We start from the raw sequence: 12,143 nt of genomic DNA, 5'->3' as shown, positions 1-12,143 counted from the left end.
ATCAAAACTCCCAAAGCAATGCAGTATTGCCTAGTGCAAATGTTTACTTGAATGTCGATATACATTTAAAACAAATACAGCTCTTGGATCCCTCTGTATCATGCACTGCATATCTTCAGTGTACAGTCAGGTGCTTTGGCTCTACATTCATGCATGGGGATTGTAGGGATTATGACATGCCCAGAATTTTCCCACTGTTGATTACCAGTTTATTTTTAATTTCCTTCATAATATTCTCCAATAAGCTGTGTACATTTATAAAAATATTTATTACAATTAAGGCAATCACTCTTCCCATCCGTCTTCTGTCATCCACTGATCCTTGGTAACTCAAATACCTGAACGCACTTTAATTTTTGTGGTTTTTCTCCCCAGTCGTGTTACTTTCAAGGGTTACTTTAAGTCACTTTCTCCTCTTCCCCTCACAGATTTTCTTCATGATTTCCCAAATGTCTGTGCTTGCTAAACAATCTTGGAAACATCGACACAAATAACTAGGAACTGCCAGTATGGAAGAAATCTTTGCCACGTATCTCTCATATTTAACTGCATGGCAACAATTAGGACTCAATAATGGAATATCTTCATCTTGGCCAAAATGGGACAAAAACAATTTTTACATGTGACTCAGCAGCATTTAGCCTACATTTCTACATGGCTCACATCAAATGATAAACAAATACCCATACTCCAGCAGCAATACTGATTACTAAAATGAATAAATAGGATGAGGCTGTTCTGCCATTCAGTAAGATCATGAAGGCCTTTCTAACTGAACTCCACCTTTCTATACGATCCACATATTCCTTATTTCAATCTGTGCATAAAAATATATCAAAATGTTTTGAATATATTCAATCTCTGAGCACCCACAGCCCTTAATACAGAATTTCAAAGATTTACAGCAAAGAAACTGTTCAATTTAGAGTTAAGAATCTGACATCTTATTCTGGCCTGGTTTAAAACGCCCCAGGCATGGAATCAGCTCCCAGCATCTACCGAATCAACCTCATTCAGAATGGTGTGTTTCATTCCCACCTCAGGCGACTGACTGTGTGGAGTTTGTACGTTCTCCCCGTGTCTGTGTGGGTTTCCTCCGGGTGCTCCGGTTTCCTCCCACAGTCCAAAGATGTGCAGGGTCAGGTGAATTGGCCACGCTAAAATTGCCCGCAGTGTTAGGTAAGGGGGTAAATTTACGGGAATGGGTGGGTTACGCTTCGGCGGGTCGGTGTGGACTTGTTGGGCCGAAGGGCCTGTTTCCACACTGTATGTAATCTAATCTAATTTACACAACCTCACATTCATCTAAATTCTGGAGAATATAAGGCAATTCCCTCAACTCAGGAATCAGTTTAGTAAATCTTTGTTACTCTGACTCTGGGCAAGGTATAACATTCCTATCTGCTTTCATTCACATTGTGCACCAGTATGACGCACAATACCCAGCCTTGCATAGAATCACAGAATCTCTACATTAGGTGTGGAAGCAAGCAAGTTGGCCCGAGTCCACACCTAACCTTCAAAGAGCATCCACCCAACACTCCCACCCCTCCCCGAGCCCCACCTCACCTCACCTCATCCTATCCCTCTAATCCTGCATTTCCCATGGCTAACCCATTTGGCCTGCACATCCCCAGCCACTATGGGAAATTTAGTATTGCCAATCCACCTAACATCCAGGGTCGAAATCCCATTCCAGAAACCTTACTGCAAAATCTAAGCAGGCACCTCTAGTGCAGTATTGAGAGAGTGTTGGAGCCTTACACTGAAAAGTTAAACTACTTTTTGCCTAATTGCCCTCTCTAGTGGATGTGAAGGTCAATCCTATGGCATTATTTCCAAGAGGAGCAGAGGAGAACTACACCAGCCAGTACGTCTCCTTCAAATACCAACCCAAAAGAAGACAGAGACATTATGACACTGCTGTTTATGGGAGCTTGCTGTGTGCCCTACAATAGTGACTGCAGTTCCAAAGCTGTAAAACGGTTTACAAAGTCCTGAGCTGGTGCAATAGTCTACAACATTTTCTTTCTTTAATGTAGGTCGAATGGTTCATCTAAAAGACTGAAGTTCTGGAAGCGCTGCATCACACTATCAGCATGGATTACATGTCGTGTCTTTACAGTGGGATTTGAAGTGGCAATCTTCTCACCCAAAGGGAGTCAGTTATATACAGCCAATGCATCAATATTTTTATGGTCCAACAAATTAAATTATAAGTCTTCTAACTACATTTTCTTCCCAAATCTGTTGAACTGTGCAACAGTTACTTGAAATTCTACTCTTCTGCGTGCAACAAATGTGAAAGAAATCCACCATACCTTCAGTGTTTTCACTGCCACAGTCAGGTTGTATTTTTTCCACACTCCCTCGTACACCTCACCGTACTGCCCTCCACCCAGCTTGTGTTTCATCGTAATGTCTGTCCGCTCAATCTCCCATTTGTCATAATTCGGGGAGACTCCGTAAATTGTGGGCTTGTTACGTTTGGGAGCTGGGTAGTGTAGGGTGGTGATAAGTCCATCAGCCACTGTAGAGTGGTGGTGAACAAGTTCTGCCAAGGTGTTGAAGCGACTCTCTGAAGATACATATAGCTGCAAAAACAAGAAGGGGGAAAATGTTAGCAGTATTCAAATCCAGATCGGAAAATTGAGTCCTGCTTGAGAAAGGTCAATCAACCCAACTGCAGATTTCTCAACACTTTCTGCTTCTCACAAGTCCATTCTAGTCCTGAGGTAAAACAAAGGACTGTGGATGCTAGAGATCTGGGGGGGGAAACACAGAAATCGCTGGAGAAACTCAGCAGGTCTGGATCGGAAAATTGAGTCCTGCTTGAGAAAGGTCAATCAACCCAACTGCAGATTTCTCAACACTTTCTGCTTCTCACAAGTCCATTCTCGTCCTGAGGTAAAACAAAGGACTGTGGATGCTAGAGATCTGGGGGGGGGAAACACAGAAATCGCTGGAGAAACTCAGCAGGTCTGGCAGCATCTGTGCAAGGAAAGCAGAGTTAACGTTTTGAATCTGGTGACTCTTTATCAGAACTGAAGAGCCATCGAAGTGGAAGTGTTAACTCTGCTTTTAGACTTGCCCTCTTCCAAGTCTTTCTCTGGGGACAGGCGTCAATTCCACCATGGCCGCTGGCAAAATTTAAACTCAATCAATACAAATCTGGAATTGAAAGCTCGCATTCACACCAGTGACCAATGAATGTGGTAAAAACCCATCTGCTTTTTGATTTCCTTCAGGAAAAAAAAAATCGGCTGGACCTACATGTGGCTCCAGACCCACCGCAATGTAGTTAACTTTTAATTGTCCAGGAAGATAAACAGCTGAAGAAAATCAAATACTCATTTTCTACCTAAACACAAATAGAACAGAAAGGACTGGTACAGTAGCAAAAATTATACAATTGCTATTAAAAAGCACAAGGTTTTGATAAAGACAAAAGCTTTGATTTGAAGAGGAGCTGACCCAGGAGAGAATAACCGAAACAGTTGCAAGTGATCACTGTTATGATCCCAGATTGCGTTACTATGGACAAGTCAGACCCCAGAACGACACTTGGTTCTTTTGTTATTCATTCATAGGATGATGCTGTTGCAGGCTAAGCCAACATTTATTGCCCATCCTTAATTGCCCAGAGGCCAGTTAAGAGTCAACCACATCGCAGTGTAGGCCAGGCCAGACCAAACCAGGTAAGGATGGAAGTTTTCTTACCTAAAGGACATTAGTGAACCAGATGGAATTTTCTGATAATTGACAATGGATTCATGGTCACTACGTGGTTAATTCCAATTTTTTTTTAAACGTTGAATTCATATTCCATCATCTGTCGTGGTGGGATTCAAACCCAGGTCCCCAAGTTACAAGTGTCTCTGGATTAATAGCCCACTGATAACTCCACTAGACCATCGCCTCCACTTACAGATAGATATTAAAATATATTATACAGATAACTTGATAGATCATACCTTTTCTATAATTTAAGGTAGTGATTTTTGACTGAAACATGAAAATGTACCGTGATTTGGTTTTAATAATAAATCAGAAGTTCATTGTGCAACAGAAAGAAAAACAAAACAAACTGATCTAAATATATTTGAAAGATTTCAAAACATATGGCAAAACAAAATCCCAACTACCCCCCAACACCACCATTTTACAGTGATTTAAAATCCAGAAAAAGGCTTCTTCATCGTCCAATCTGTAGGTCTGGCATCATGGCTTCTGCAAAGTTTTTTGCTTGAATCCTCACACAATGGAGATCTCAGTTTTGAATAACAATGCAGGTTTCACTGAGGTAACATATCCTTAACTGCTCCGAACAAATCTCTTTCTAGGAGAGACTATATTTTCATGTGACTTGTCAGGTTTCTTCAAACTGCACCCAAAAGTATTTCAACTAAATTTAAAAAAAAGCTTGCTCATCCTAAACTCTGCTAAGCTAATGTCTCAATATTTTTTCATAACCCCCCAACAATATAAACAAACTTCCATTAACACTACAACAGGCCTCACAGTCCTGTTCTTTAACATATAGTGGTTTAAAATCAGAGTTCTGGACCTAATTAATTTTTAAACCCCTTCACAAACATGACAAACACTCATGTGTTACTGGAGTAAATAAAATACTGCTGATCCTGTAGATCTGAAATAAAAAGTGAAAATGTTGAAGAAATTCAGTAGAGAGATAGAGAAAAAAAGTTAACATTTCGAGTAAATGACTCCTCGAGTTCTGAGGAGCCACACCGGACTTGAAACTTGGTTTCTCTCTCCACAGGTGCTATTTTTGACTTGCTGAGTTTCTCCCCACGTGCTCTGAGTTTGAAATGCAACCAGAGTTTTTACCATGCTCAAAAGTTAAGAAAATTAGGATGCAGCCTTCCCAAAACATCTTTAAAAGATTACTGGATCCTTTATTGCATTGTTGCATGTGGGAGTGTGCTGTGCACAAATTGGTTGCTGTGCTTCTACATTACATCAGTGACTAGATTTGCAAAGGACTTCACTGATAGTAATGTACTTTTAGGATGCCCTGAGGCTATGAAACGCATTGTATTTCCACATCATTCTTCCAGTTCCAAAAGAAAAAGCAAGGGATAAACATACTGATGCCATTTACAGTGGGGATTTCTTTGTCAGCTCAAACACTGGAAATAAGTTGTTATGGAAGATAATTTCAGTCTTTTTTAAGCACTGAGTGGTATAAGAAAATTAACTTAATTTAAATTAACTTAGAGGATAATGCTGCTTTTCACCCACTAGCCCCAACAGCTCATTACCTCCATATCCACTGGTCAGACTGATATAAGCCTTGTTGGTCATTTTAGATTGAAGTAGCAGGTCTTATCAGACATGGTAAATGGGCCAAATATAACACAAACAGATACTAGCTTTTCTCTACTCTTCATTAAGATGTCTATCCTCAGAAAATACATCCCCTAAAATGTTAGGGCCAAGACTGTGCATATGGGGAATGGGGGTCTAACAAAGCAAGGAAAACCTCTCATGTGGGCATGCATGCTAGCTGAACACCAGCTACACTACAAATAACATTTCATCGGTTTCACAAAACGGGCTAGCATTTACTTTGCAACTTGTTACCTGACAAGTGCTTTACATGCAATGAATTTCAGTAAAGTGCAATTAGCCATACGTATACAGCAAGATACCAGAGATCAATACATAACATATATAAGAACTTAAGAGGAGCAGGAGTAGCCCATCAGGCCCTTTGAGCCTGCTCTACCATTCACAATAAGATCATGGCTGATCTTTTTGTGGCCTCAGCTCCACTTACTTGCCCTCTCACCATGACCCTTAACTCCTTTATTGTTCAAAAAAAAAAATCCATCTTAGCTTTAAAAATGTTTACTGAAGTTGTGTCAACTACTTCACTGGACAGGGAATTCCACAGGTTCACAACTCTCTGGGTGAAGAAGTCCCTTCTCAGTTCAGTCCTAAATCTGCTCCCCCTAATTTTGAGGCTATGCCCTTCTGTCTAGATTAAGAGTGGTGCTGGAAAAGCACAGCAGTTCAGGCAGCATCTGAGGAGCAGTAAAATCGACGTTTCGGGCAAAAGCCCTTCATCAGGAATACAGGCAGAGAGCCTGAAGGGTGGAGAGATAAATGAGAGGAGGGTGGGGGTGGGGAGAAAGTAGCATAGAGTACAATAGGTGAGTGGGGAAGGGGATGAAGGTGATAGGTTAGGGGGGAGGGGGAATAGGTGGAAAAGAAGATATGCAGGTATTTCCTTAGACACCTATGGCGGATTACCCCTTTTCTTACAATCCTTCCTTTCCATTGGAATATATTTTTGCTAAGCACTTTGAAAAATTGCTTTGGAAGTCCTCCACTGCTCACCAACTGCCCCACCATAAAATCTTAATTTCCTGTCTACTTGAGCTAAGTCCTCCCTCATTCTATTGTAGTCTCCCTTGTTTAAGCACAGGACCCCAAGTATTGGATTTTACCTTCACACTCACCATTGGTATTCTAAGTTCAACCATACCGCGATCACTTATCCAAGAGGATCCGTAACTATGAGGTCATTAATTATTCCTCACATTACTCAGGATTAGATCTAGGATAGCTTGCTCCCTCGTTGGTTCCATCATATACTGTTCAAGAAAACTATCACAGATACACTCAATGAACTTCTCCTCAAGACTATCCTGACCAAGCTGGTTCGACCAATCGACATGTAGATTAAAATCCCCCCATGATAATTGCCATACCATTTTTACAGGCATTAGTTAGCTCCTTGTTTATTGCCCACCCTAATGCGATGTTATTATTTGGGACCTATAGACTGCACCTATCAGTGACATTTTCTTCTTATAATTTCTAATTTCCACCCAAATGGATTCATCCTTATTTTCCACAGAGCTGACATCATCTCAGCATCACTCTGATGTCATCCTTGAATATCAGAGCTATACCACCTCCCTTACCTTCCTGTCTGTCCTTCTGAATAGTCTACTATCCCTAGATATTTAACTCCCAGTTGTGACCATCCTGTAACTATGTCTCTGTAATGACTACTAAACCACATTCATCCGCAATGATTCATGCTGTTAACTCATCGACTTTGTTACGAATGCTATGAGTATTCAGGTAAAGTGCCTTTACGCTAGTTTTCATACCCTCATGGTTTCCAATATCTCTAATATCTCCTGTGTTATCCTCCCTTTTAACTTCTTTCATCGTCTGCCTGGTACTTAAACCCTCCCGCACATATGCTAAACTGCTGCTTACTGTTTTATTTACCATCATACTATATATGGAATAATAAGGAATACACTGTAAAATACAAGAACTTACTGCTCTAGTTCAAAGAATAGAATCTCTAACATATACCTGAAGCAACAGACCAATATACAGAACCTCAGCTTATTGCCTCACCTGAAGGATGGCACCTCTGACAATGTCACACTCCCTTAACAGTGTTCTAACTTATCAACCTTGACAGTTTACTCAAGTTCTGGCAGGAGGGACTTTGAAACAATAACATTATTGCATTGAGTGCAAGTACAAATAACTGAGCTAAGAAAACACAGAATCATGGCAGGATGTATTTTACTAGAATTTTGTTGAAATACCGGAAATGAAAGTAAAGCTCAAAGAAAAAGAATGAAGTTCTGACAGCGAACCAGGAACTGCAATTTTCACTCTCACCCACACAACATTAGTAAAATGTAATTTCACCTCCCACAAGCAATCTCCTACAATGACAATAATATAATCAGCAAGGAGCCCTATCAACTATACTGACTGTCTAATGCTCCTGCTTGGAACCACAACTATTTGAATACTAAACTTACAGTGTGAGTCAGTGTAACTGTTTTTGTTCCAAACCAGTGTCGAGTTCAGGTCAAACAGTGCTCTGTACTGGAAGCAGTTTTTATATTAAATGTTTTTTTGAGGCCATGTACTCAAGTGTGACCTTGTTACGGCTTCTTTTTATTGGCCTCAAACAACTTATATTTAAAAAGGCCGTTTTACAGTACTGAAAAGCACTCGAGACACTGAGGTTTGTGGAATAAACATAAACCAAGCCAAAGGGGAGAGTGGTAGGGATGATTCAAAGCTCAATGACATGATTTGTTTAGTCAGGTCTAAAAACAGGACGGGAAGGTAGAAAAACCAAGGGATTTGGCAAAGGAATTCCACAGAATAGGTTGCAAGGAACGCAAGAGAACACGCATCAGATGTGAGCAAGAGTACACCATATGGCTCATTAAGCCTACTCTGTCAGTTAACGCAACCATTGCTGATCTTGCGTTTTAACTCGACTTTCCCACCTGCTCCCCATATCCTTCAATTCCCCGAGGGACCAAAAAGGCACCTGGGTCCCAGTCATAAAGAAGCATCCACTATCCTCTGAGGTACACAATTCCAAAGATTCACAACCCTTTGAACAAGGAAATATTTCTTCAATTCAGTCCAAACTGGCCATCACTTATCCTGAAACTTTGCTCCTGTGTTTTAGGGCGGCACGGTGGCACAGTGGTTAGCACTGCTGCCTCACAGCGCCAGAGACCCGGGTTCAATTCCCGCCTCAGGCGACTGACTGTGTGGAGTTTGCACGTTCTCCCCGTGTCTGCATGGGTTTCCTCCGGGTGCTCCGGTTTCCTCCCACATTCCAAAAGATGTGCAGGTCAGGTGAATTGGCCATGCTAAATTGCCCGTAGTGTTAGGTTAGGGGTAAATGTAGAGGTAGGGGTATGGGTGGGTTACGCTTCGGCGGGGCGGTGTGGACTTGTTGGGCCGAAGGGCCTGTTTCCACACTGTAAGTAATCTAATCTAGATCTAATCTAATCTAGAATCCCCATCCAGATGGAACATTCTTTCAGTGTTGACATGCTTCAAAATCTTGCAAGTTTCACTGAAATCACCTCGTATCCTTCTAAACTCCAGAGAACACAGACTGAGAAAACTGAACTTAGCACAAAACATTCCTCACATCCCAGAGACTAATGAACCACTACTTCCAGTGAAAGGGTATCCTCCTGAAATAGGGAGACCAATAGGTATTCCAGTGTGGTCTTATCAAAGTCCGATACAATCAGAAGACAACTTTAAAAAAAAATCCTGTACTCCAACCCTCTCACAATTAAGGCCCATGTCACATTTTGCTTTTCCAAATGTTTGCAGCACCTGCATGCTTTTTCATGAGCAAACCAAAGTCTCTCTGAACAGCATTTATAAGTTTCAGTAAAAAAGATGCCTTCTAAAAAACGATTCTATTCCTACAACCAAGTATATAATTTCTCTCTTTCTCACATTATGTTCCATCTGCTGTCTTGCTGCCCACTCACACTCTGATTCTTCTTTGCAGCCTGTGTCCTCCTCGTGACTTTCACTTCCACCTAGTTCTGTATTGTCAGCAAATCTAGATACAGTACCTTCTGTCTCTTTTCCCAAGTGACTAATATAGATTCTAAATAGCTGAGATTCCAGCACTGATCCTTACAGCACTCCACTAGTTACAGTGTGCCAACTTAAAAATTCCTCATTTATGTCTATAATTTGTGTCAGTTGGTTAAATAAACCTCTATTCCTGCTCATATATCACCCTCAAACTCCAAAAGCCTATCTTGTCTATTAAGATTTTAAGGTGGTATCCATCTGAGTAGAGTTTGGATATTGATATACATCAAAGCTGCTAGTTTTCCGTTTTTTCACCGTACTGAATACATCTTTAAAAAACTCTGTTTGCCAAACATAATTTCCCTTTCATAAACTCTCTTTGTCTGGTCAGGCTTGGGATTTTCTAAATGCAACATGAAGAATTCCTTAATAATACATTCCAGCACAACTGATGGTGTGGATGCTGAAATAGATGGCATGAGAAAGGCCTGATGGAAAATTTCAACAGCAAATGGATTGAGGTAGGGAGATGTTACAATCCTGGACCAGACCATGACATTTAAGTTACAAACAGACTTGGGGCAGTAAATTTTCATTTAAAAAAAATTAAGTGCGAGGTCCTAAGTCCTTATAGAGAGAATAAAGTCACAAGATTCCAAGGTTTCGAACAATAAACTTTACAAAACAAAGTTAGAACACTATCTACAATATATATTCAAATTATATTCTAATATCTAGAATTGACCTAAGCTAAATATTGGTAAATGTTGGAAACCCCACAGTGCATATCAAATAGTGAATATAGTCAAGATAGATCCTGCTGACTTCTCAGCAACCCCCAGATATTAGTAACATTTGGATCATCAAATCTCATTAAACTTTACAAAGGATTCTAATTTCTTCTCTTTCAAAGACTAGCTTTGAAAACCGCTGAAAAGCCAGTCCGAAGCTGGCTCAGTGACCGGTCATACTCGGATACTTCACCTTCCTTTCCTGGGACTATACTCTCTGAATCTTGAAACTGTAGAACACTGCGTGCGGAAAAAGGGACAAATCCTGCTTTTCCACGAACAGCTAGCTTCACCAAGTTGATACTGCTCCTCCATTCTCAGGATCTCAAGTTTCTCAGCTGCACAAAACAAATACTGCTTGTGGATTTCCCTTACTCTTAGTCACACTGAACTACTAATAGCACATGGCTACTTTCATGCTTCCAGAACTATTCCTGAGCCCTAACTCTGAGCTGCACCTTCAAATACCCTTTGAATATTCTATTTATGATGGAGCCTTGACTTCCTGCTCCCAGTGCCTGACTGACTGGGAGGCTGAAGGAAGCAACTTCATCCTCTTGCTGTCACCATTCAACTGCCTAAAATTAACTGCTCAGTAGTAACATAGAAGCAGGGTTTGGTCATTCAACCTGCTCCATCATATACCTTGCTGATCACCTACCTCAAATCCATGTTCCCAGACTATCACCATATCTCTTGATACCATTAATAACTAGAAATCTTTCAAATCTCTGTCCTGAACTACTTAATGATCTGACTTACACAGTCCTCTGGAATAGAGAATTCCAAAGATTTATTACCTCTGAGCAAAGAAGTTCTCCCTCACCTCAGTCCTAAATGGCTTGCCGTTTGTTTTATCTGGTTCTAGACCCCATTGTCAGGGAAAACATCCTTCCTGCATCTACCCTTTTTTAAGATATAGGAGCAGAATTAGGCTATTCAGCCCATCAAGACTTTCTTACCACTTCAAGAAGTTTCTAAGTTTCAATGAGATTGACTCTTGTTCTTCTAAACTCCAGGGAGTACAGGCCAAGTCTCCTCAACATCTCCTCATCGGATAGTTTCATCATCCCAGGAATTAGTTTGATGAATTGTACTTCCTTTGTTGAAAGTATGTTCTTTCTTAGGCAAGGGACCCAGAACTGCATAAAACTGTCCAACCATTGCCCACTCGGTGTTCTATAAACTGAAGCAAGACTTCTTTGCTCCTTTACTCAAAATCTTTTGCAATAAAGGCGAACATACAATTTGCCTTCTGAACTGTGTGCTGTAATCCAACCGCAACTGTTTTGAGTGACCTGTGATAACCTTATAACCACCATCCTCGTTTCTTGGCAGTACTGAAGGTAACCAATATTGTGGAACAACCTCCTGAAATGATTGCTTCTTGAATATTGCAATATTCATAGATTGCTGGCTTACACAGTACAAAATGGATTTAAAAAAGAAAGGATTTCATCACAGCAAGGATCTGGAAATAGAGTTAGCCTGTAGAAGATGGAGCTCGAGAACGCTGCAGAGAAGGAGGGATGAAGCTATTGAGGGATTTAGTCACATGGCTGAAAATATTAAATTTGGGGTATTTAAGTAACTGAAGTTAATATATGTCGGCGATGGACAACTTGCATTTAAACAAAACCTTAATATAGCATATCATTCCTGCGGAGCAACTAAGGATATTATCAAATGACATTTGGCATCACATTAAGGGAGTAGAAGGAAATTTGAATTGAATAGGTACTTCAGATCTGTGTTCACTGGGGAAGACACAAGCAATCTCCCTGAGGTAACAGTGGCTGAAGGACCTGAACTGAAGGGAATTTATATTTGCCAGGATTTAGTGTTGGAGAAGCTGTTAGGTCTGAAGGTTGATAAGTCCCCGAGGTCTGATGGTCTACATCTCAGGGTACTGAAGGAGGTGGCTCGAGAAATCATGGATGCGTTGGTGATTATTTTCCAGAGTTCAATAGATTCGGG

At 40.7% G+C, this 12,143-nt stretch overlaps 1 protein-coding gene across 1 annotated transcript in view; it reads right to left on the bottom strand.

Moving 5' to 3' along the window:
• abl1 (c-abl oncogene 1, non-receptor tyrosine kinase) overlaps positions 1 to 12,143 on the bottom strand; it is a 112,272-nt gene that overhangs the window by 27,537 nt on the left and 72,592 nt on the right. Inside the window, exon 4 of the mRNA XM_043720556.1 lies at positions 2,322 to 2,594. Within this exon, the coding sequence (XP_043576491.1) occupies positions 2,322 to 2,594 (273 nt within the window). The remainder of the gene's footprint in view (positions 1 to 2,321; positions 2,595 to 12,143) is intronic.

This window comes from Chiloscyllium plagiosum, chromosome 30 (genome assembly GCF_004010195.1).
Source record: "Chiloscyllium plagiosum isolate BGI_BamShark_2017 chromosome 30, ASM401019v2, whole genome shotgun sequence".
Taxonomy (NCBI): Eukaryota; Metazoa; Chordata; class Chondrichthyes; order Orectolobiformes; family Hemiscylliidae; genus Chiloscyllium; species Chiloscyllium plagiosum.
This window is presented reverse-complemented; position numbering and strand designations above follow the sequence as displayed.